The sequence below is a fragment of the Takifugu flavidus genome, chromosome 6 (genome assembly GCF_003711565.1).
Source record: "Takifugu flavidus isolate HTHZ2018 chromosome 6, ASM371156v2, whole genome shotgun sequence".
Taxonomy (NCBI): domain Eukaryota; kingdom Metazoa; phylum Chordata; class Actinopteri; order Tetraodontiformes; family Tetraodontidae; genus Takifugu; species Takifugu flavidus.
The window spans coordinates 11796783-11823148 of record NC_079525.1 but is presented as its reverse complement, the minus strand read 5'-3'; the positions used below and the strand labels follow the sequence as shown (position 1 = coordinate 11823148).

At 42.7% G+C, this 26366-nt stretch overlaps 1 protein-coding gene across 2 annotated transcripts; it reads left to right on the top strand.

Annotated features, from left to right (window-relative positions):
* The first annotated feature begins 799 nt into the window (after positions 1-799).
* LOC130527882 (E3 ubiquitin-protein ligase SMURF2-like) lies at positions 800-26365 on the top strand. Of its 2 annotated transcripts, none has more exons than XM_057036712.1 (20): positions 800-1199; positions 8185-8223; positions 8945-9053; positions 10588-10727; positions 12642-12707; positions 12845-12929; positions 13058-13141; positions 14054-14265; positions 15362-15446; positions 15767-15925; positions 16217-16270; positions 20026-20248; positions 21843-21946; positions 22036-22150; positions 22299-22477; positions 22805-22942; positions 23020-23140; positions 23394-23595; positions 23814-23889; positions 23968-26365. In XM_057036712.1, exons 1-20 carry the CDS (start codon positions 1148-1150, stop codon positions 24065-24067), a joined length of 2343 nt encoding a protein of 780 aa, XP_056892692.1. In that variant the 5' UTR covers positions 800-1147; the 3' UTR covers positions 24068-26365. The 2 variants fall into 2 exon arrangements, with proteins under 2 accessions (XP_056892692.1, XP_056892693.1); XM_057036713.1 differs by having other exon boundaries at positions 801-1199; positions 10588-10721.
* The last annotated feature ends 1 nt before the right edge of the window (position 26366 follows it).

The window sequence follows — 26366 nt, the reverse complement described above, 5'->3', positions numbered from 1 at the left end:
GCACTTCATCTGTCTTGAACCCTGAGCCCCTCAGGGTCAGACTGCAGCCTTGCCGCTCATCCACACCCGCCGGATCAGTAGGCTAGTGCAAAAGAAAAAACTGCCATATCCCCCATACTGTAGATTGAGATTTTGTGGCCGACGTCCTGGGAGTGTTACCTGCGTGCCTAGGAGGCACACAGAATCAAAAAAATAAAATTCAAATACATTATACCGTCTTTTCCGCAAAGAGGGCATGGGTTACATGGGAGAGAATTTGCATTTTTCTGGCTCTGTGTTTTCTGGCAAAGAATAAAATAGAGATATATAATATGAGTAATAAAAGTGAATGCTGTGACTCTCATAAATGGTGATACAATTGCTTTGGACAGTTTCCATTGCTGCTTGTTTGTTTGTGTTTCCTTGACATGCTTTGGGAAAGGTGTACAAGATGGTGGTTAGCCCAGCATAGGTGTATGGTGTACCCGCACGACAGATAAGTATTACTATATTTCAAACTTGTAAATTAACAGCAAGCTGTGTGCACAGAAACCTCGTATATGCAAAACTGAAGATAACCTTCCCTAAATCCACCGCTAGATGACGCTGTACGTCTTTCTATCCTGTAACGTAATATTTTCTCTGGGGAAAAATATTGTGTGATATTCGCTCTATTTATATTATATGTGTTATGTATGTACCTGACAACTGCATTCGCACAATCCCGCCAAAGCAATGTAAAGTCGTTTATTGGTAAATATAAATTGTTGCTTTTATTTTGTAAGGCCACACCGGATGTGCTTTGCATGAGCGCCTGCTCAGCGGGCGCGCGCAGTCCTCACAGCAACACGGACGACATCATTGTGCGGATGAAGTGCGCACTGTTCACTTGATTTACAGCAATACGATGATTCGCGGAGTGAACAAAGTCTGGGAATGTTGATTGCACTTTTTAACAAAAGGGCCCCGGACGAGAATGTTAGAGCATCGCAGCGATTTGACATAGTTAATGTCATGTTACGCGCAGCCAGTTATGATTAGCAATGGTGATACTAACGTCACGAGCTAATTCAAAGCTAGCAGAAGAATTGTTTTGGAACAACTCACCCGCTGACACATGATTTAGACACTTTTTGAGCATTTTCATCAAGCTGGAACTCAAAGGGGAATGTCTAGCCAAGGAGTTAGGAGAAATGACCCAGTCAAGCTGCGGTTGACAGGTAAGCCACTTTTATTTACTCCTCTCCTGGTGTAAGGGTTAGCAGGGTGGCTTAATAGCCAGCCAGGCTAATGATAGAGGCTGGCGGACACGTTTTTCCCTGGTAACTATTACTCATTCCCGTTGTCGCTTAGATTTCCCTTAATAGCCATTAATTCGTTTGATTTGGCTGAATGCGAATTAAGAGAGCACACATTAACATTGAAAGATAACCTCGGAAATGAGCTTCGGTCGATAGCAAACAGCTAAAACGCCTAAATTGAATCAAAGTAAATACAATTCAATTAAGATTCCTCGAGTTACCCCAGCACTTGCTATATCAACAAATGATTATGCCAATTATACACGATGAAATACACATTTCTAACCTTATTACTATCATTATTAGGACCTTAACGCACTTACACGTAGCACTTTCTATACGTAGTTTGTGTTCTCAACATAAATCATGATGTCATTCCTCATGTAATGGCTTTCCATGTGTTAAAGAAGTAAAAGTGTTGAACAAAACCTCCCACACGTGTTTTGCAGTATATGAAGTTGCTCGTTGTGTCCACTTGCATATATTTGTCCATTTATGACGATTCTTTTCCATAATTTTCCTTACTTGGAGGCTGGAGCTAAGGTGGATCAGAGAAACAACCTTTTGTTCCCAGAATTATTGCAATCTAAGTTTGAAACCCGCCTCAAATGTCCTGTTATTGCCTGGTATTGATACCCTGTGTAAATGAATTGGCTGTTTAATTTTGCAGACGAGTGAACAGCAGGTTCACTGGCAAGTTGCAGTGATACAGCAGAGAGAAATGTAAAGTTCACGGCGCACGATCTCCCCAAGGTGTCTTAACTTCTTATTCCTGCTTTGGGTCTCCCTTTTCTCCCCCGTCTTCATATGTGGAATGGTTTAAAATGGGCTGCGGTGGTCTTCGGGCGGAATGTCAGGAATGTGAAACCTCAGAGAGGAAATGTGAGTCTTCCCAGTCATAGACACATGCTCTGTCTGCCTTCCATGAGAAAGAAAAGATAACGAAATTTGTGTGGGGGACAGATAAATTGGGGCTCAAATGGCAGGCCGAGAGGAGGGTTGGTGCACGCGCAGGGGCGACGCGTCCACATTTAGACTTGTGCGATCATCGAGCGTCGTGTTTGGTGGTGTTTCAACATGACAATCCTGTATTACTTTGCCGTCTTCTCTCTTCGCAGGTGTCATGTTGTTGTTTCTTGGCATGTGGTAGAAGTCAGTAAACCCGTCACGTTTCGCCGAAGCCGATCCCCTGTCTGGTCTGCAAGGCCTCGTCTGCCAAAGCTAATCAGAGGTCTGCCAACAATAACCGCTCGTGTAATGGAACAAAGTTATGGACCCGTCTTTGAATGAATTCCTGAATAACAGTGTTGTCATCTCGGCGGGGGTTTAGGTTTGCGCCCGCAGCTGGCCGTCGCCGCTCGAAATAATGAAAGATTTCCCCGCAGTTTACTGTCAGTCGTGTAGAAAAAAAGAACCTGGAATTTGAGAGCTGTAACTCAGGAAGCTTACAGTTTGTTTAGTCTGTCTCTGCCTGCTGTGCAGCGAGAGTGCTTTCCCTTCCTGGATGGAATCTGCACTTTTTCAGCCCTCTGATATGAGATGCACGAGAAGATGAAACGTTCTCCGTCCTCCTTTTCAGACGGAGCGACAGGGGTCATCACAGGGGTCGCTACAGGGGTTTGTGTGTGTGTGTGTGTGTGTGTGTGCCTCTCTCATTTTGGGAAGCTCATTCCAGACGTGGTGTGTGATTCCAGGAAGCTGGTGGTTTAGATAAAGAACCAGCTCTTGTGCATTTTAGGTGCTTTTTAGGTGAGCTTGGCAGGAACCAGTGTTTCACCGTTCATCAGCGCCTCTCATAAAGCACAAGTATGTGTTAGATTGTACGTGCACTTTTTCAGGGTCTGATAAATGAAGAGCGAATACACCGTTTTTAAATAAGACCGAAGGCTTCCACCTCTCGGGCTGCTGATGGAGGCACCGTCAGTTTATCAGCGGTGTGACATGAATGAGTTTAATCAGCATTTAAGGTCATAATTCTAGTATTGGTATCATTTAAACTGCAGTTTGGAAGGTGGAAACGTGGTTGTGTTGGTGATTCTGACTCATTTGAATGCAATGGCCCTGACTCATGACAGTAACCTGTTGGCAGCCTGCTTTCTGCTTTATATAAACCTGTCAGAAGCCAAATTTATGAACAAGCCGTCTGCCAATGTAAAGTTCTTAAAAGGTTAATAAGCACTGGCCAAAATTCCAGATTCTTTTGTAACTTTCCTCAGAAATTTGGAAGACGTCAGTGGTGGTTAAGCAGATAAAGGCATCAGCTTTTATCACTGAGTAGTTACATATTTTGTGAGATTGATGGATCAGATCATGAGGGAGCATCTTTGTCCACCCCTGAAACAGTCGGGCTCCTTAGATCAGCTGTAAGTTGGAGGAAAACTGCATTCTTTTTTAATTCGAAATCATGTTTTGCTTGGTTTTCATTCGTCAGATTCCAAAACTTCCTATTATTTCCAAGAGATGGCCTCTGACGCCTCTCTGTTAAAGCCTTGGAGAGAAATGAGTCTTGTAAACGTAACGTGCCATTGACGGTTGTGTTGTGGCCGATCTGGCCTTGTTGAAGGATTTAATGAGACTGTGGCATTTGTCAAATATGAAGCTTGAGAGCAGCTTGCAGGATACATCAGCTAATACAAAGAAGAGCAATCCTAAAGAGCTGTAAACACATTTTGTGATGACTCTCGGCAACCTTATTCACACCGGTGATCCCTTTGACCAGTATGACCAGTCTAAGACACACCAGTTTGGATTAGTTCTTACGTGTGAAACCATAATCTAGTTCCTTTTGCACAGCCTCGCTGAGAGACGTTTCTTGTTGAACCCAATCCTCAGTTTTATCTGCCTTTCAGATTATCTTCTGTACTTCAGAGCAGGAAGATGGAAAGACTGAGCACCTCGCTGTTGCGTAACAGCCTCTGAGTGGAGGAGGTGGTCTTCAATATGCAGAAGACATTAAACTTTCCAAGCGCTTCAGGAGGATTTTCCTGCTTAATATTTCTGGGCTGCAAGGGAAATTATGATTGCAGGCCAAAGATTTAAGTATTTTTAAAGTTGAAACTTGTTTAAAAAAAAAAAAACCAAAGGCAGGTATTTAGCATATAGATGGTATTTGACACCTCTGTTCCTCTGAGGTGCTGCGTCCTGCTATTCCCTTACTTTTGACTTCCTCGTCCCTTTCCTCACGTGTCCGCTCGTCCTGCAGGGTTGTCCTGTCCTTCTGCGGTGCGTCTCCCCACCAGTCTGACCAAACGTGCACGCGTCTGCGAGTGACAGAGACAGACATCTGTCTGGTAGACTACTCAGAATGTCGACTGTACAAACAACCAACACACACACACACACTCCCTTAATCTGTCACTCCTGTTTCATCCCTTTTTTTTCAAGTGGGAGAAAGACGGTTGGAGGAAATGAGTGATGCTTTGGTTTTATGATGGAGGGGAGGGTTGTCTGGGTGGCTCAGACGGTGCCAGTGTGCCGCACCATCCCGCTGGCATTTAAACACAATACCAACAACGGCAGGATTTCACACCAGCTGGAAAATAGTGCCTTCTTTTCTGTTGTTCCCCCGGTATCATCCCAAGTAATAGGCCAACTTTAAAAACCCCCCAAAGAAAGCAAATGCTCACATGCATGTAATAGAAATTATTTAGGTGTGTTGTAGTTATGTTGGATATTAATACAAAGCCTGGTTAAAAAAAGGAGGATGGTAAGCGACTTAATCCTGAAAGGATTCTGGTACAGTAGTAAAAAACAAAGAAAATTCAAGAAATTGCTCAGAAAATCAGGATTCATGACCAACCCCTGCTTCACACCAGTACAAAAACAGCCTCCATATTTTGATATCAACCAAGCGAGGCGATTACAGAGCAGTGGAAGTATTTTTCCAAACATAATCTCATTGTTTCGGTCTAGAAACACCCGTCCGGGATGATGGAGAGCTGAGAAAGAGGTGCTGATTTTGTTGCCATGTTGTTTAACGGCCTCAAACACATCGCTATGCTTTATTCACAAACTCCCGTGTGTGTATGTAGCTGGCTCCGCTCTAAATCCATCAATTTCCACAGATAAAGTCGTCCTTTTCAGGGGTGAAGACATCCCTAATAATCATCCCTCTGAATTTCCATCCCTTTGCATTTTATTGTTTTGCTCTCCTCACATCCCCCCTCTTTCATTTTAGGAGTCCTCTCACCTCTCTTGGTCCCAGCTGTCTTTCCTAAGTACGCATGGTACCTTCCAGTCTCGATTCCTGGTTCTCGGCGTCTCCTTGGTGATCAGAGTGGGGGTGGTGAGGTTGGAGGGGCAGTGTCAGTTCTCGTCTTTTGGTCTTTGAAATGAATGACATAATTGGTATCCGACGCACTCACTGGGCTGGAGAAATGCTTCAGTGGGAGTCTGGGAAGCAGTAATGTCTGCCTTAAAGAAGTCTTCTGGAGGTTAGATGTTCAACGGGGCTGCGTCACACCATTTTACATACCTAGAAATCTTTGTTTGAATCAAGAGTTTTTCATTGTGTATTTGCTGTGGTGCCATAATATGAGTTGCATTGGGTTTGGGGTTTACAAGGAAGATGGTTATCAGCCAGGCGGGGTTATATACAGTCCAAGGGTTCTAAAGGAAAACTTCAATCCAACTGACCCCAGTTTATTTAAATATTGGGGGGGGGGGGGGGTTGCTACAATTGTTCCTTTGAAGTGTGGCATTACAAAGGTTTACTTGTACATTTCATTAGGGCTTTCTTGCTACTGTAAATGATTTAAAGCAATTTTAAGAGCCCATAACATCAGATTCTAGATCCCAATTAAGTGTACGGCATCTTTTCCTTGTTGAGTGCAATGGCGAACCTGTCACTGGTGTGGAAGTGGGTCCTGAAACAGAAACCTGGCAGAACTTACTGGGGTTTACGCTTAAAAAATGAAATGTATCTTTCTGGACGAAACTGTACTGCGAGGTGGAAACAGGTTAGGAGATTCCCTTCAGGGACACAAATATTGCATCATCGGAACTCCCACGGTCTCTTGTATTTACAGCCTTTCACCTCTTGATCAGAACTAACGTCAACCTTCAGACTGACCTTTGAACTTAGACAATACACCATTTCAGCCACCTCCACCCGCCTGTCTGAGAGCCATTTTCAATGTATAAAAGGCCAGTAAGTGGAAATAAATGTTATGACAGGCAATTAACCCTCATCCAGGTTTGTGGCATTGGTGTGGTTATTTTACTGCTCCAGAGTGAGATGGAATGATGGGAAATTGGATCAGAAGGTGGAGCAGAGGATGTCTTCACCACACACCTATAAAAAGCAGTCAGGACGGGCTCCCTTAGTCCAGCATACCTCAATTTCCTGAGGAAATGGAGACGACAATGGTCTTTCTTTCCCAGGCTGGAAGTGTTTGCGCCTCCAGGTGAAGTCTTCACTGAGGTGTACGCCCAGGTACTTGGAGCTCGAGACCACTTCCAAAGCCGTTTCCTCTGAGTTTCCAGAGATGTGCGTGCTTCACTTGAAATCCACAATCATCTTCAGGATCTTGTTTTAGAGTTTGTTCTCTCTGAATCAGTGCTTCAGATGTTCCACCTTCTTCCAGTATTCTGCCAGTAATGTGTCCCACCACAACTATTGTCTGCAAACCTCTCTATATGTGAAGTAAATAAAACAGCTGGGGACAATCAGCCGGCAGACATATGTCAGCATGGTAAACAGGAGGGGGCTCAGCACAGGAGCCAGTGCTGAGGGTGATGTTGGAGGGAGTTATGGATACTGACTGACTGTGGCCTGTTAAGACGTCTAGGATCCAATTACACTGGGGGTTTCAGTCCTAGTGTGCGTAATTTCTGTGTCAGATTCTGGGGAATGATGAAAGCAGAGGTGAAGACCACAAAGATGTTGAAAGAGCTTTTTATAGGAAACATGACCAGCCTCTGGGAACTATCAGGGTCACTGGTGGATGGTCGGGGAGGCCTGTTGCTTTTGGAAGAGAGGGATGATGCTGGTCAGGTATGGACAGCTGACAGAGACATGTTGAAGATGTCGGTCTGCACCTCAGACATCCCTGGGATCATCTCACATCTGCTGCGGTCACGTTGAGGGGTGTCATAACTGATGACGGTATGTCGAAGGCTGGGGAAGGTGCAGGGGTCCTCAAAAGGGGCCCTAAGGCACTGTGTCTCTCCCATTCTCTGGGCTTCATTTGCCACAACGTGTGGCTTTGGCCACATGTGGCCTCTTGGAGCCAAGACTTAAGTGGAGAAACCATTGCTGATAAGATCTAACCCTTGCATTGAACCAGACTTTCTGGCTCTTTAAAACTTTCCAGTCTGCGAGCTAGAAGCGGAGACAGTGTCACTGGGCCACACACTGATGGTCCCTTCCGTCACTTTGTTTTCACACAGGACGTAGAGGGTGTCAGTCATGTCAAGCTTCACAATATACTGTTTTTGAATATTTCGTAGGCTTTACCACACTCAAATTGAATCCAACGGTCAAAATGCTCTTCTAGACTGATGGGGGGGAGCAGTTCACTTTAGGTGAACAGTCTTATTAGTAAACTGCATTTCTTGAATTACAAATGATGGGCAGCTGAGTGCATGAACCAGAGTCCCAATATTACACTTACACCCCTTCACTTTTGGTTTGTTTAAATGGTTTGTGAAGCATGAGTTGAAGTGAGGGTAATGTGGCTTCTTTAAACATTTGCTAAATGCCTCTGTATTGGTCCCATGGTGCCCTCCAAGTAAGAAGTAGAATTCCCCATAAAAGTGCATCCTTTATTCTGTTTTTTTAACCGATGTTTGGACTGTTTTCTCTGCAGCTGGACGTTGACATCTGCTCGCTTGTGCAAACTGTCTCATTTGCGTGAGGCTAACTGTACTGACACTGACATATATTTTTTTGTATCCCTTTCAGTCTTGTGTGCAAAGAACCTTTCAAAGAAAGACTTCTTCCGTAAGTAACGCCTATTTTTAAGTATTGCTATTCCTGTCCTATTTCCTCCCTCGTGCACGACGACTTCGTCAGCCCCGGCGGGTGCACTTTCAAGCAGTCTCACAAATGAGATCTCATCGGAGCCGTTAAACACGGAGAGCCCCCATGACCTTCATCAAGTCCTTAAGGGACTATTAAAAATATTTACCTATGAAGGGATATTGTTGTTTCTCTGCCACTGATGTGAAACGTCTCATTGCTGACAAAGTCGTTTTATACAAAAGGAAAATGTGACATATTTCTTAACCTTTTGTGCTGGCTAGTTTCATTGTTAGATCAGTGAATAATGACAGTTGTGAGTTGGTGGTTTCCATTACCCTGCAGGTCACGAATACTGACAATAGCGGACTCGTGTCACATAAATACACATGATCCATAGAGGGAAACCCCACAAAACACAATAGTGCCAGAACAGGTTGAACCTGCATGAAGTATCTGCTGAGAGCTGTCTCCCTTTCTGTCTCCTTGCCCGTCTGTCTGTCTTCCAGTCTGGCTGCGCTTTGTCTGTGGGCTTCTGTAGCTTTGCAAACAGAAACCTGAGTGTCAGCAAAAATAAGAATAAATTCAACTGTGTTTTAACATGTCGGTACCTTTTTACACACTGACAAGACCTCAAGCGTACGCAGCTGCTACATAACACCCTTTTTTTATTTTTTTTACATTCTTCTGTCTAATTGCACAGGTTTGCCAGATCCCTTTGCCAAAGTGGTGGTAGATGGCTCAGGACAATGCCACTCTACAGATACTGTGAGAAACACGCTGGACCCAAAGTGGAATCAGCATTATGATCTGTAAGTACAGCCTAGTAGTGAAATCACATGATTATTAAGAATAATTAGGGAGTGCAAGTGAGTACATGTGTATAGATTTACATGTTAGCTCGGGTCTGAAACGTGCTTTTATGGACAAAACATGCTGGTCCTGCTCCTGCGTGGAACACCTGTCTCTCGTTTTTTCTTTTTTCAAGGAACAACTGGTAGAGTGACATTTTATACATTCCATAGCTCAGTCACACAGCATGCCAGGAAAAAGGCGGTCATGATAATTCCCTCTAAAAACGGGCATGGATTTGACCTTGGGTGCAGCATGTTTTTATTCTTTTATTAAAAGGGATTCATATTTGCCTTGATGGAGTGTTTTTAGAGAGCAGCAAGGCCAGTCTGCATGTTTAAACTTGGCTTTATAAATACAGCATAATGGTGTGAAAGAATTGCGTGGAACTGCGCGATGTTCAGTGGAAAAGTAAATGAGGTTTCTAAATGCATCTTTTATGATATAGAGTTCTCCTTTTGTTTGTGATTTCACATGGACAAATTGGTGAATTATAAGAACACTCTTTATTCAGGCAGACACCTTTCTGCGTTGCTTGTTGTGTTCTTTAACATCAGCTTCAGGTCTCCTCCTGCTTTAAAAAGCGGGTTTCTTACCAGTAATCCTCTTCCTATAGTCCAGGAAATGGCAGACATGCCAGACAGAACGTCTGTGTGGTGAGGTTGTGGTGGTGGTGTGTTGCTCACAGCTTGACACGGGGTACTTTCCAGGTGACACTGATCTTGCTGTGTAGTACAGAAGATGGGTAGAGTAACTTTCAGATTTAACTTTTTGTATGGACAAGAGGATCAGAATACATAGACCCAGTTAGGTTTTGAATGCATTTTGCATACGTTAAGTAGGTTTCCCCAGGTTGTTTCCAGGTCTGGTGAAGGTGGTAAAGTTATTTGCCACAGGGCTGAAATCGGACTCTGCTCACTCACCATCCCCGTGGCTCCTGCCTAGGCAGACCATTTCCTCAGTCACTTTCGCACCAGCGCCAGTATTTCTGTCCTACGTTTACACCAGAAATGTATTTGCAGCAGCGCGAACACAACACCAACGTTCGTATTTCACGAGCCGCAGAGGTCTATACGTTCTGCATTAAGTGGTTTCAAATGCTCTTGTTTTGCTCTTTGTTACATGTCACAATATGGGATAATGATGGGATGGGATCAATACTGGCAGCTAGAGTGTAAACTTGTGAGTGGAGCATTTTTGTGTTGAATTCTGTTTTCTTTACAACAGTGGTGAAACACATTGTGGGGATTTCAGCCAAATTTGCACAAACCCAACAGAAAACACAGTTTCTTAGTTTAGTCTGCCACTTCCTACCCTGTCAAAGTCAAATGTCATATAGTTGTCGGTTTATTTTGTTTTTGTGTTACGGTAGTTTGATTGTTTTTATTTGGGCGCCGAGTCAATGTCATGTTTCATCAAACTCTTTTTGTTTGGAAAAAATAAGTGCTGCTTTCTGCATATTGACCTTTTTGGCTTGATATCCTCCACTGCCAGATATATTGGAAAAGCAGACTCCATCACCATCAGTGTTTGGAACCACAAGAAGATTCACAAAAAGCAGGGTGCTGGTTTTCTGGGCTGCGTCCGCCTCCTGTCCAACGCCATCAACAGACTCATAGACACCGGCTGTAAGTGTGCGTATGAACATGTCTAAATAGGTCACTGCTGTCTGCTCTCTTTGCATGCCTATTGTACCATTTTTTTCTAAAATGCTATTTTCTCCTGTTAGTGAAGTTGAGAAAACGATAAAAGGATGAAAAAAGTAAATGTTTAATGTAATTTAATGCACATTTGAGAAATTATACTTTGCCGTCCTCATTTTTCATGGATTAATTCAGTCTGAAGGACACTTTAATAATAAACATTGATCATCAAGCATGGAAGAACACCTTGTGCGTTTGTCAGCTAATCTTATTGCACACCTTTATTTGCTTTCTTAAGATGCGTTTTTGTTCAGTGGTGTCACTGCATCACTGCTTTGGCATACCAGTACATACCAGTATTTTTTCCACATCACACCCTACAACACACCTTATTTGTGTGTCAGGTATGTTGACAACATGGAGACTGTGATCGGAAGATGGAAGTCACAATATTAGCGCCAGACCGGATGCCTAATGTTGGCTGAAAGATGGCGTCTATTGATTGACCATCCATTGCCACACACAGACACGGTAGAGGTGAAAAATGGAAGGGAGGCATGGACTACAAGGCCTACAGTGGTCATATCTGGCCTGACTGTGCCCAGTTAGTGGTCTGGCTAAAATATGCATGTGCTTAAAAAGAAACAATCACAAGACCACACAAACACATGCTAACAAGAAGACTTTACTGGATTTTCTTTGGTTTGGATGTTTCAATTCATATGTGTAGTTCTTTCAGTGCCAACATAGATATAAAAAAACCAAACCTTTTTTTTTTTTAGTCTACACACACTCGTGCACGCTCTGGCACGACTGTAGTTTACTAGAAGTTTGTCTAGCTCAGCAGAGCTGCACTTCCTGTAGCGCTGCAGTCAGAAACCTCAACGTCTCCTGACCCCACATATTTCAACACACAGCAGCTTTTGATTACAAATGTTTCCTCTGGTTGAACTCTGTTATTTATATGTACATAAGGAGGAATGGCGGTGCCACTCGTGAACTTTCCACAGAGACAGACGCATACAGGCAGACACGTGTAAGAAAAAAAATAAAGCTGATATCCAAAAACATTCAGTCAGCCACATCGTGTGCATTTACGTGCAGTTGTGTGGCATCTGGTTTACCACCTTTAAATGTTCAGTCGCTTTGTTTTGTTCATGTCTTATTTAAGCAAAAATCTGCTTACAGCATTTCAGCTATGCAAGGCTTAGACCATTGCTGTTTAGTCTAGACACGTATCCGGAACACACACACACACACACGCTAATGCCCTCACAGAAACACACAGCCTGAACACAAGCTATTCTTTCTTTCAGAGAACTTTGCTTGGAAAAGAATACTTTAATTAACAAACACAAACAAGTTGCTGTGTTGCTCCACATCAACCTTTGATCAAAAATGAACAATCAATAACAGGATTTCACTCATTTTCTTTAGCAGCTGAGGAGTTTATTACAACAGCAGAAAACTGGAAGAACACCATAATTTTACAGAGATACGTTGCTTATTTTTACTACCAAGGATGTCAAAGATATAATTTGTTGTCGGGCACACATAAGTTTATGAATGGTCACGTGTGGTCAAGTATTCCAGACTTCATGCATAGACTGTTAATTATATCATGCCCAGAAGGACTTCAGCTTGGTTTTTAGAGGGAGAGGCTATCCCTGTGACTGTCTGTGTCTGCATCTTATTAAGGACAGTTGTTCCATGTGTGTGTGACAGTACTGGATGCTTTATGGCTGCTTTCACCATGTTTCTGTGTAAAATTTCAAATATTTTACACGGTCAGAGTGAATAATAATTTTTTTTATAATTGCCTAAATATGCAAAAATAATTGTCATTCCTGTTAAATGTAAATTCTGGCATTTCTTTAATCATGTCTTGTTTGTTTATCTCTGCAGATCAGAGGCTGGATTTAAATAAACTGGGCCCCAATGACAACGACACAGTGAGAGGACAAATAGTTGGTAAGAAACACACTCACCCTTTAGCGTCCACTTGACGATGGACATATTTCTTGTTGAAAGATTTTAATTATACGAGCAGCATATTTGAAAGGGAATTGTCTAACTAATCTATTGTCTTGGCTTTATTTACTGTGAAGTAAGCCTTCAGTCCAGAGATCGAATTGGGTCCGGGGGGCCCGTGGTCGACTGCAGTCGTCTCTTTGACAACGACTTGCCTGACGGGTCAGTTGTTTCAAAATTGTACACATCAGAAATCATTGGTGTCGTTTAAACAATTAAAATAATTGCCCTGAATGGTAACGATAGACAAGAATGTCTGACCCTGTTCGCTAATGTGGTTTCATAAAAAGCTGGGAAGAGAGGAGGACGGCTTCTGGAAGGATACAGTACCTGAACCACATCACACGGACCACACAATGGGAGAGGCCGACAAGGTACATTTGTGCAATAGCACCTCGTTTATTGTGGTGCCACGTGGAGCCAGGCGAGAGACTCCTCTTAATTTTACCCGCTACACAAAGTTAATCCTTATCGTAGCCACATTCTCAACAGGTTGTGTGAATAGTTTTGATATTTTTAAATGCAAAGAAGACGGTAGAACCACACAAACATTTTTGCATGCAACTGGTGTTGGCTTTAGGTAATTGGCAACGTCTGTAACCCTCCTCCTCACTTGGAGGTAGTTATGGTAACATAAGCGACACCTAAATTTGAGGAAGTTCAGTCCATTTAAGTGGAAGTGCTGTTTCCCTTTTGTTTTTTTCTCAGCCCTTCTCACAACACAACAATAATAATCTGTCAGTACTCCAAGTTGATATCAATTTCCTTAACCTTAACCTCACTGCAGCACACAAACACACATACAAAGCCTGGTTTAGGGTTTTACTTGGCCCCAACTCATGCAGGAGTGACTGCCGCCTTCCTATTTGCTCAATATCCGTGGAGCCATTAGGGCACCACCTTCACGTCTGGCTTGTACTCCAAATTTCTGATGGCCATCTGTCAGCATTATGGGCAGTCTATGCTATTTAAAATCCGCATTTTTGTTTTAAGGTCTCCTTTGCCCATATATTACATATAAAGCGTTAATATAGAAGCATATGAAGGAAGTCTGTGAAGTAAGCTCGATTTTTATACATGAGAATTTAGTTGTTTTAAGTCCTGTTAGATAATTGACCCTTGTTCAAAAGTTAGGATTATTACTGTAGGTGCTCACGGTAAACAATCACGAATATGAATGAAATCAGTGAGTGGGGGGGGGGGTGGTCGGTCTTTAAGATACATTTATAAAACATGCTGTCTGCACATTCACCCTTATGATACCACAAACTTCTGCCTTTTTCTAGGCCAGCATCGGAGTACTCTAGCCCATCAGGGCGTCCACTGAGCTGCGTTGTTGATGAGAACACACCAGTGATGACGCCTGTCAATGGGGCAGAGGCCAGCGTGCCGCCAGGTGAACAACGCGTTCAGGAGAGACGTGTTCGATCGCAGCGCCATCGCAACTACATGAGCCGAACACACCTGCACACACCGCCTGATCTTCCCGAGGGCTACGGTGAGAGTTCCAGTAGAAGTCCAAGTGCGCTGTCTGAGTCTTACATTTTATTCCTGCAGTCTACTCACTTGTGTCTCCCTGTTACTGTTTGCAAACACTTTCCATCATTGGAATGTTATTGGCTTTCCACACTGATATTCCCACAGAGACTAAAAGAAGAAAGGACAGAGTATTTATACATTGGTATTTTTCAGAGAAGTTCTTGGCTAGGGTTTTGTGCTGTAATTCTTAAAGAACGATTGAGCTATGGCATCTAAAGAGAACACATAAGTATTTTGTTCCGAGATCTGTCTTTCTATAGGAAAAAGGTGCACTTGTACAGTTACAATACCCACATCTGTTGAATCAGTTCTGTAAGTCGCGGTGCCGTGTGTCAGCAATTTTGAATGCATTGTTGGAGCAGTTCTTCCCGTGAATTATCCTGCTGTGTCCGCTGAGCCTGGCAAGGTTAGACAGAGTGAGTCACAGGCGGTCCAAAGCGTTTGAGCTTTCTTCCTCAGCTGAACCCTCTGAACCAGCAGGGTGTGGTGAGAGAGAAGGAATATATGGGGGGAAAAAGAAGGAAAGGTTGGTAGGACTTGGGTTGTGCCGGTAGGAAATAGAGGGTGGTGGGGGCAGTGATGGATTAGTGGGGTGAATGTACTCACGTTAACACCACGTCTGTGTGGCAATTACACGTTGTGCCAATGTTTGTACAGTCGCTCTGCGTTCATTCATGAGCTGGTATCGGATCTAACAAACCAGCGGTGGATATTTCCCTCCCATTTGTTTTTGTTGTCTTTGTTAATGTTGTACATTAGTGGGTTTGGAGTGAGTAGCAGCAAATTTCTTTTGGTTCCTTGTTTTTTTTAATTGAAATAATCAGGGTGATTATATGGCAGAATGATTTTGTCAATTAGGATCAAGCGGTGAATTATTAGCAAGGAGCGACACTGAAAGAGGTCTTTGATCTTTGTTGTAAAGTCCCGATCCTCTTAGGAAAGGCTGGGAGATACTCACTATATACTTTGGATTGTATGAATTTCATCTCTGTCACCATCAGTTATGATTAGACTCTCCAGTTACACACAATACTTATCATTTGTCTCTGTTTTAGAACAAAGAACTACTCAACAGGGGCAGGTCTACTTTCTTCATACGCAGACTGGAGTCAGCACCTGGCATGACCCCCGTGTGCCCAGGTATGAGAGTATTCATGGACAATTACATCACATCTATAAATGCAGATTGTTCACCTCAAATCGACTATAAGTTTATGCTCCTGTAGTGGGAATCAAGTGTTATTTCTGATTTATTAAACCTTTTTAATGGTGCATTGCAGTTTGACTTTTGCACTCAATGTCTAGGGAGCAGCTAACCACAAAATATCTTCCGTCCATCAACCTACACATTAAGATCCATGCTGTAGGATCAGCAAATCCAATTTCGAAAAGTCAATATCTATAGTTTTACGAGCATACATTGTATATTTATGGTAATTGTTTGAATACATTTCAATCAGAGACCTAAGCAACGTTAACTGTGAGGAGCTGGGTCCACTGCCTCCAGGCTGGGAGATCAGGAACACAGCCACAGGCCGCATCTACTTTGTTGACCACAACAACCGTACAACCCAGTTCACAGACCCACGACTCTCTGCAAACCTGCATCGTGTACTCAAGTAAGCACTCGCCCAGACAATACATGCATGCTAATGAGTTCGATTTCATGAGGGCCAATTGCGGCTTTTGAAATAATAATGAAAGACACCACAACGTAATTTCAGAATAATTTGTAAAAGCTTATTAAACCTGATGCTCTTGATATAATGTAGCACTATGTATTACTAGATTTCTGTCTGTCTGCCGTTATTTAGAAGCCAGTCTTGTGCCATTTTTGCCCCCGTCATGCTATTTCCAATAAAACTCCTATTTCTGTCGGTAAATTTTTCCTTTGTCACTTTCTCCACCAGCCCAACTCCAAACGGTTCTCGTGTAGCCCCGGAAAGCCAAAACACTAACCTCAGGTAATACACACAGGCCTTTGGGGGGAAAAACATGTATTTACATGCTTGCGTGTGGATGATAAAGCATATACATGTATGCACATCCAGCATCCAGGACGGTCTGCACAGACACAGGACATTAACGTTCCTCCAATGAATATGAAGCTGCTAACAAGACTTCGTTCAGGAAATTAAAGCTAATCTTGTGTTATTACGACTGCTGTGAGCACGATTCTCATTTGGTTCTCGTATTCTTAAAGCTGCCGAAAATCATGGGAGCGTTTCAAAATGAGAGAACCAAGAATGGGTGATTTTTTTTTCCAGTGGTCTGTATACTATATTTTACACCTGCAGTTGTTTGGCAGGTAACAGAACACTTTGTATAAATTTTTCACAGAACGGTATTTTAAACATTTGGTGTAGTGTACATTTTTTTCCTGAAAACAACCTTTCCTAGAAATTCCATCCACATATATCAAAAACAACTGTCTTTGTGAGTTGTAGCTCCCAAAACTCTAAGCTGTTCTCCGTTGCCTACATTGGTGCGCAGACCAATAGTGATTCAGTGCTGCCGCGAGTCTTACATAGTAGAGAATGGAGAAATGAGTAAAAGACATTCTGATACGAGCTTTAATGGGGTTTTTATGGAAATGATCACTGCATGGATCGTTTCTTTCCATTGATACTTTGAACTCTTTTCAGAGTTTCTTATATTGGCTGACTTATTTTGCCTTTAAATCTTTTAGTTTATATATTCCTAATCATCCCCATTCATGGGAAGGGGAAAAGACAACCAGAATTTCTTCTTTCTTTTTGTAGTTACCTGATTTATTCCTCGTCATCCTGTGCGGCTTCATCTTCTCAGCTCCTCTTGTGTCTGGGCTCCATAACTGTTCAGCCTTTCTGCTGACTCAGTGTCACAGCATCTGTCTTTATTCAATGCCAGGATTCAAAACGTTTAAACAGGGACAGCTGCTGGCAAAAGACAAAATACGACTGCGAAACAAATTTAATGTTTGAGAGACATCGAAAATCAAGATCCGACTTTTATTTGTGCCATCCAAGACTGAACTCAACAACAAAGTCTGTTTCCGCCAGAGGAAACTGTCTGCTGCTAAGATGTCAGGTGAGGTTCAAGGGTTGCAAATCTGGTCAAATTTGCAATCGTGCACTTTACGCCTCAGTCCTTTAGTTTCACTGTGTCTCGCACGGGCCCAGTACCGCCAACCCCAGACAGATGGGGACCTTGAATTGTCAGACAGTCTGACACAGCTACATGACTGTGGTCTGCCGCACCGTCTCGCACATGCTCAGCATCCTCACTTCCACGGGTGCTAAATCTCCTATGTCTAAAAAAATTACATCAGGGTTTGCCCGATGTACTTCGAGTCGCCTCAGGATTTAGACTTAGTCAGCAGCAAGCAGGTATTTTCCTAACCAAGACTCAAATCTTGTCTACATTAAATTGAACAGTTGAAGGGAGAGATTATTATATAATATAATTAGGGCATTTATACTGACATGATTGCAAGTTATTACCTTAGTTATGCACGTAAAATAATTCAAATTAAAACTCTGCTCGAGAGAAAGTCATTAAGTAAATGCAACGCAGTTGCTTCTGTCAGCAGTCTCATCACGGCAGTCTGTCTGCTGCTGGTTTCCTGTGCTTCCTGTTTTGCTTTTTTTTTTTAATCAGAAGAGAGCAGATGTGCAAGCATACATAGATTAGGAGCATTTTAAGGTCACATGGTTTTGTTTTTTGCCAAATACACATTTAAGTAAAGAATCCTCTGCACATTCAGTGTGCAAAGTTCGGTTGACCTTCCTGTGTTTCAGGCAGGTGTTACAGAGCAAAACACCAGCTGCGCTAAGGCCAGACGGACTCATAAAGGGCTTCTTGATTCATTGGGAGAGACTTAAAGTAGTTTTTGCAGCATTAAAACCTGTGCATAAACCCTGTTTTCAGTCCAGGTTGCTGCTGCAACACCATCTGCATTCACATAACCAAAGAAAAAAGAGGTCCTATAAGGCTCCAGACATGGTCAGACCTTAATTTCTCATCTTCTCCCATTATTTTTTTCTTTTTCACAGAATTTTAAAGGTTGAAGTTCTGTCCAATAACTGTCTGTGGCATCAGAAGTAACTATTTCACTGTTTTCACTTGGCTGAGTTGCAGCATTGCTGTGGTGGTAATTTCTATATTTTCCATAAAATATGTTGGGCTTGTCCTGTTTGGAAAGTCAAGAAGAAGAATGATGTTGAAACATATTTTTAATGACACAGTTCTCTCAGAGGGAGAAAAGAAGCATGTAGAAATTATCCTTTATTATATGGTTCTTGAGCCTCACAGCTAAAAGCAACTCAATCCGTTTTTGTTTTAAGGCCGTCTTTTCTCCCCGTCCCATTTGCTAAATGACTGCTTCTTGTAGTTTTAGCCTTTCTCTGACATGCTAAGAGAACCAGCAGCTGCCAGCAAAATAAATAGCAGTGGACTTGATTATACAGGGGTAGACTGGTGAAACACTGTACCCATTTAGCTTGGAAAGAAAAGAGATGAGGCCCTTTCAACCCACTGAACCAGAGAAGCCAGTTGTGCAATGAGTACTGGAATAAGTGTGTGGCTGTTCTAAAACTTAACAAGATCTTAGTGTCCATTTTGTGTCCCGGGCCAGGGCCTCTTTTGTGCCATTTTTGTTTCTGCAACTTTAACATTGAGGACAAAAGCTTCTTTAGGTTCATTGACTCTTCTTCCTCTTCCTGCTCTCTTGTCTTGCTGACCGGAGAGCTGAATTATGTATTTTCAGGCCCACCCAGGCATCTCACCACCAGGCGCTACGTGAAGGCCACCAGTGGAACGCCGCTTTCTACTGATTATATACTGTTCGGTTTTTATTGTTTTTTTTTTTTTTAATTTTTTGACAACTTGGCCTCTATCCGTCCATCTGCCTCTCTTCAGTTCTTTTCAATCTCACTCAAAAGAAAATCCTCAATGAGCTTCAACTTGTTTAAAGCTCATATAATCACTGCAATCTTGCGTTTTTACCACATTGCCCTGTCCTATGGAAGCTTTTCTGAAGCTTTGAAATTTCCTGAAAATTTCTTCAAAACCCTTTAATATTGTTTTTGAGTTATTTTGCTAGCAGACAGACAAACACTTGCCGGTTGTCTCAGAACCTCCTTGGTGGAGGTCATAAAAAAAAACAGAAAACGCCACTTGGCTGTGGTAGATGTTGGTCGGCCAGTTTCTTGGGCACGCCACTTACACCTACAGGTGTCCTCCTCATTGGCAAAGCACCGACTGGGACATGACCCCAGGCATGCCTCAGACATGCTGTAGCAGCGTCTATGTGTTAATTTTGGTCCGTGAGGTATTGTATTTTTTTGCCGTGATTTATTCTCAGACCATTTACCATTGCGTAACTTTTCATAGTCTGGCTCTCTCTTCTTCCTCGGTTTTTAGCTCCCTCACTCTGTTTTCCTTGCCAGTGAATTTGCAGTCTGTTCACAGGTGTGGAATCTATTTTTCTTAGGGTTTGAATGAGAGCAGGGAATTTCTTACAAAACCTGTGGTTTAATGATGAAGAGGGTGGGGAATCCCCTCCTGTACATATTCGTTTCTTCACTTTGCATCAAAGTGGAACACAGGAAAATGCTCAGCACATCTGTTAAAAGTGCTCTTTCACTGAATAATTAATCAAACTAACCTGGCTTTTTGCTCCCTTGTGTCTCGTCTTCTTCTCCCTACCTTATTGAAATCCTCTCCATGCATCATTCAGTCTCCATAATCATCCAACGCAAGTGAAGGACCAAAGTGTTCCCGTGGCCCCGCTGCAAGCTCTGTCCCCCGCCCAGCTACCTGAAGAGGCAGAGTGTCTGACTGTGCCCAAATATAAGAGAGACCTTGTGCAGAAGTTGAAGACCTTGCGCCAGGAGCTTTCTCAGCAGCAACCCCCAGCCGGTCACTGCCGCATAGAGGTCTGTCGTGAGGAGATATTTGAGGTAAGGACAAGAAAAGGAACTTGTGTCGCTCTGCAGATGCAAGTACACATGTTAACAGCACCATAGGGTAGTGTCACCTGCACAGCTATAAAGGGAGCAGGTAGGAAACACTCAGAACCATTAGGATAATACGCACTTTCTGGTTGCTGATTTTGTAGGTGCGCACTGATCCGATATCAATCTTGATAATAGTGACTGTCGCTGGATCACTATGACTGGCTGTGGGTAGAGCTTCTAGGTATTACTGGTGTTAAATAATCACAGTTGTCCTCTTTTTTCAGGGAAACAAAATTTCTGACTAATTTTGAAGAATTTGAATGCAAACTTTGGCTGCACATATGGATGAATAAACAGTAAACGTAATCTATTAGTTAAACAGTGATATCAATTATTAAAGCTCAATGAAGCATATGCAGCTCATTAATTAGACTAGTGTCAGATTGGTATTTGGTTTAACAATATTAGGTATTTCTATCCTTATTAGAGCTGGAAAAAGATCAGATCCATCGTCCCTAGATTTCTCCATATATGGACACTTTGAACGTTGGGGGGCATCTGAGCTGTGAAATCACAGGCATAAATTAATGAGCATGCTTTTAATTTACAATGAATTTGTGTAACAGGTATTGTCAGCTTGCTCCTGAAAATCTCTTTAGAAGATCACAACAGTCAAACCCAAATAGTTATGGGAACATGCAACCACAAGTGTTCTTCAGTTTTCTCCGACGTGCACCAGAAAAGGCCTGCAGAAGCACAGACCCTGTTCTCAGAAGTACTTCGTAGTTCCCAGGGACAAGCAAAACAGAAAGTCCTTCCCAACACCACAAAAAAACAACCTTGATTTCTATGTTACTTTCCTTCCTCTCCTCTGTCTCCCTTTCTCCCTCAACCGTTTGTTGTACCAAAGCGAGGCATTCTTTCTGGATGACCTCAGCACCCAGAGGAATTGATGGGGGAGCGGTCAAGACGGGGAGGAGCGAGCGAGTGAGGAAAGCAGCAGTGGCAAGTTAGGGGGCCAGACATAACTTCATAAGTAGGAGTTGAGCAATGAACAATATGACTTCATCCTCCTCCGGCGTGACAGCTGTGGAAGAGTGAAGTGTGAAAACCAGCCCTGCAGATTCACTTGAGTGTTTCACGCAGCCACCAGCGCCGCACATTTCCACTGGCAGCGCTCACACATGTTGGCGTGCACTCACAATGCTTCCCATGGGATTTGCTGGCACAAGGGACAGTTTTGGGAGTGATGCGTCTGCTGCGTTAACCTGTTGGATACGTGCGCGCGTGTGGAATGTTTTAAGTTTACACTGATGCCAATAATGTGCCTGTGCATTCTTCTGCACACCAGCTGCTCAGCAGAGGCCGTTTAGATCCATTCTTGGACCCTTCCTTGTGTCTACTGTGCTGTCAGTACAAGACATCTGGGAAGTTTGGAAGTTCTGTAGCAACAGATTTTAATTTTCACACTAAACCTGAACTAGCTTGAAAATCCCCTCAGATCCATCCTGATTCTGACTCCTGGTATCGCGATGTAAAAGATGGTCTTATCTCTCTCTGCTCAGCGTTGACTTGTTTTGTGTGCGTTGTTCTTTAGGAGTCCTACCGCCAGGTGATGAAGATGCGTCCAAAGGATCTCTGGAAGAGACTGATGATCAAATTTAGAGGAGAAGAAGGTCTGGATTATGGAGGGGTTGCAAGGTACCGTCTATCCAGTTGTGGTTCTGAATAGCAGTATGTGATGTACATTTTTCACATTGTATATGTGCTTGTGCATGCATATACATCAGGGAATGGCTGTACCTGTTGTCCCACGAAATGCTGAACCCCTACTACGGCCTGTTTCAGTATACCAGAGATGACATCTACACTCTGCAGATTAATCCTGACAGTGCTGTCAATCCGGTTGGTATTCATTTCCGTCTGAGGAAATCCACATTTTTAAGTGTTGTGCCAGGACAGGAGTCTAGTCCTGGTACTAAAACAAGACATGTGAAATCAGTTTTAACTGCTGCTATTGTTTGTTGATTAATCCCCCTGTCTAATGTTAAAGGAGCACCTGTCCTACTTCCATTTTGTGGGTCGCATCATGGGCATGGCGGTGTTCCACGGTCATTACATTGACGGAGGCTTCACGCTGCCCTTCTACAAACAGCTGCTGGGCAAATCGATCACTCTGGACGACATGGAATCTGTTGACCCCGACCTCTACAACAGCCTTGTCTGGATCCTGTAAGACTTTTCCCCACGTCAAATATTTCAAATATTATTTTAATCAATCCAAGGGTTTAGGAAGCATGGATGACTCACTAGTGGGAGTGAGAGGATTTGATGTTGGGAAATAAAATGAAATTAAACAAACTTTGAGTGTTTACTGCCCCCTGCTGGCAGTGAATGAACTTCACTGATTTTTTTCATCTTTCCACGCGAGATTTACGTATGACTTAAAAAAAAAAAAAAAGAGAGACTATATGTACGTAAACATACTAATACTGTAGGTACGTTAAAGCAAAGAACTGAGCTCAAAGCATTTTTTTCCTCTCCACTCCACCTCTTCAGGGACAACGACATCACTGGTGTCCTGGATCATACTTTCTGTGTTGAGCACAATGCTTATGGAGAAATCATCCAACATGAGCTCAAACCAAATGGCAAGACAATTTCAGTGTCGGAGGACACCAAGAAGGAGTATGTCAGGTATGAAGTGGTGCATAACTCCATCATGTGTGTGGCTGTGATCCGGTTATATTTTCATGCTCCCGTTTCTCCTGTAGGTTGTATGTAAACTGGCGTTTCCTGCATGGCATTGAGGCTCAGTTTCTGGCCCTGCAGAAAGGCTTTAATGAGGTTATTCCTCAACACCTGCTCAAATCCTTTGATGAAAAAGAGCTGGAGGTAAAAAAACATTTTTTTAAAAAGTCAATCGTTACCAAATAAGAGCTATTTAGCTGGTTGCAGTCAGGATCCAGAAACAATCAGCCCGGACCAAATAAGTTCAATACTGGAGCATATTTCATATTAGCTTGTGATTTAGCTTCACGTATTCTTCCACAGAAACACGTCCACTATTTTCACCCATGTTATTAGTTATTCATAGGCTTCAAATATGGGTTAGGACTAAACTCTAATTATCCCCACCTTCCTCCAGCTGATTGTATGTGGCTTGGGAAAGATTGACATCTCTGACTGGAAGGCCAATACCAGGCTGAAGCACTGCACGCCGGACAGCAACATTGTCAAGTGGTTTTGGAAGGCTGTAGAGTCTTTCGACGAGGAAAGGAGGGCCCGACTACTGCAGTTTGTTACTGGCTCATCCAGGGTTCCGCTCCAAGGCTTCAAGGCTTTACAAGGTATAAAAAGTTCCCCTTCCAGGTCTTTATTCCTGTCTTTAAGGCTTTTTTAATAAGAACTAGAAATGACTCGTACTGTATGACTATACTCTAATAATGTAATCTACACGCCTGTATGATTTTAATCAAATAACATATTCATAAATCCCCCATCATATTAATGGAACACTGGAGGGCATCGGCCAAGGGGGTTAATTCATCACTGTCCTTGACTGCAGGTGCTGCAGGGCCCAGACTTTTCACCATTCATCAGATTGATGCCAACACCAACAACCTGCCCAAAGCCCACACCTGGTGAGCGCCTCACGTCTGTTCACAGACAGCTACAGGAAATCCAGTCCTCTGAATCGCAAACCTGTCTTTTCTCTTCAGCTTCAATCGGATTGACATTCCACCCTACGAGGGTTATGACAAGCTATACGACAAGCTGCTGACGGCGATCGAGGAGACTTGTGGCTTTGCGGTGGAATGAGACGCACTGAGGAGCGTTCGAGCCGCCTGCAGTCTTCCTCTTCTCTCATTTATGCTCTTCCCTTTACTGTTCGATCAGCTGCTGCTATATTCATTTTCTACTCATTTTTTTTGTTGTTGTTTTTCAAGGACAAATTCAAAATAAGACATGAGCGAGCAGAGTTTGCGTTCAGAATAACAAGGTGCTCAATCATCTCATTTCCAGTCAATTCATGAAGCAGGTTTCAGTTTCATTTAACTTCTTTTTTTCCCCCTGATGAATCCGCTTGACTCGCAGTTGAACTGATTTTGTGCTACTGAATCTTGAACACTGCAGGTAGCCATTTCTTGCCATTGGTAACCAACCAAACCTCACGCTATTCTCACCCCTCTGACTACAGAGTCCAAAATGCGTAAAGGTCACATTTAGAAAACAAGTCGTTCTTATTCTATAGCACAGACCGGTGGTCATTTTTGTATCCGTACACGTGAAGGCTTGGCCTGACGAGCACGTCGTTTTCACTTTAGAACGATTAGGGAGCGTATCTTTATTCCCCTCAGCAACAGCAGTGTGGCCTCAGCTATTGTGAACATGTTTGTGCATGGAAATATGTTTGTTTGCTGTGAAGGTTGATGTATTTACAGCACCTGTAGTCTCCTGTATCTGAAGCTGCGGAACTGACTGAACCTCATCCCGGGATTCACCTCTTTACAGAGTTGCTTGTCCGATTCTGTTTCTTGCTGTCGCGCCACACTTGCTGTCCTGGTCGGACACAGCTGTTTATGGGACCATGTTTGCCAAACAGATGTTCACGTACAGATGTTTGTTTCCAGTCACGCCACCATTAATGTTAATGGGCAGCCTTTTTTTTTTTTGTCTCCATCTTATTCTTAGACTTTAGAGCACTTTACAAACTGAGCAGTGATGGCTGGAATGCTTTCTCCACATTATTAGATTTCATCTTGTCTTTTTAATTGCTATAGGATCACAGTAGAAGGTAATAGAGAGAATCTTCACTTTTTTTAGTATCCATGTACAAACACAGTTATTTTGTATTTTGCTTGGTCTTTCTGTTCGGTTTAAATGTAAGCATGTTGGTGTCTTTCACTGACCTCTTTGCATTCTCAGGTGAAAGGTGTCCTGTTTGTTGTGTCACGGATTTGTGGGTGAATGTGAGGAGTGGTAGGACCGTTAAAGGATTCTTCTCGTTGGCAGAATAGGGACTTTTTCTTTTTATCCGTGCTACCGTGCTACTCTGAGAATATGAAAGACTGAGTTTGTAGCTGGTGCCGCAGGGCTGTGGCAGTGAGGAGAAAGCTCCACCATCCTGGAGCTGCTGGGGGCTTCACAACCAAACTGTCACTTATGTTGCTCCAAACCACAGAGGTGTCGGCCCAAAGCAATTCCATCCAAAGAAATCCCTGTGCATGAATGGATGCTCCAGATGAAGTCTATTTATTTGCAAAATTATTATACATGTAAGAAACAGTTAATATTCTTTTTTTTATATATCTAAATATGTATGCAGCCTGACTTTATATGTAACCATAAACAGTTTGTAAGGTGGTACTCCTTGATCTTTTTTTTTTTTTAAATGTCATTTGACAAATGAATCTAAATGAGTACAATAATATTCTTGTCTTTGTACAATTGCAGAAAGTTCATTTGGTTATATTATTATACCTTTATTAACCAGAGGCAAGCGCATTAGCCTTTTTGCACATGTTCTGCATTCTTGGGGTCAAAGGTGTAATCAGACACTTCTATTTACAACATTTTACTTTGTAAAATTCAGATACACGCAGTCTTGATATGCACCGTTTATTTTCCTCCACGGTCAGCTGCTCTTTTGTTAAGAATTTTATTTTCTGGCTGGTTCAGTCTTTTGTGCGAGTGGTGGGTGTCGACTCCGAAGTTGGATAGCCAGATAGATCACAGTGACCAATTAATGACAAATTGTTTTCTAAGCTTTGCTTGCATTGACTTTTCTGAGTGATTGGAATTTCTGTACCTCAATGGTTTAATAGGGTTAAATCATGGTGATTCCCAAGTTAAAGTAAATTTACCAACATTATGGAAAGAACAGGCTTACATACTGCAAGTGTGTGTGTGTTTGTGTGTGTAAATGAATCATTTTCTATCTGCACCGTGTTTCCCCGTCTATTTTTGTATTTATTGTCTCAGTATGTTGCTCTGTTTTTGTGCTGTGCAAGCTCGTCACTGGCGAGACACAAAAACACAGTTTAGAGGCAAAGAAATACACTTCCTGTACCCTTGAGGAAAGCTGAGCAATAAAACTATGCTGTTTGGAACACACAAT

What these genes read in the sequence shown, in the direction of transcription:
- LOC130527882 (XM_057036712.1), top strand. Translation starts at nt 1,148, where the DNA reads ATGTCTAGCCAAGGAGTTAGGAGAAATGACCCAGTCAAGCTGCGGTTG. An exon ending in CATAGACACCGGCTGTAAGT is followed by an intron (nt 10,728 to 12,641) that starts GTGCGTATGAAC and finishes TTATCTCTGCAG; the next exon opens with ATCAGAGGCTGGATTTAAAT. An exon ending in CTGACAGTGCTGTCAATCCG is followed by an intron (nt 22,151 to 22,298) that starts GTTGGTATTCAT and finishes CTAATGTTAAAG; the next exon opens with GAGCACCTGTCCTACTTCCA.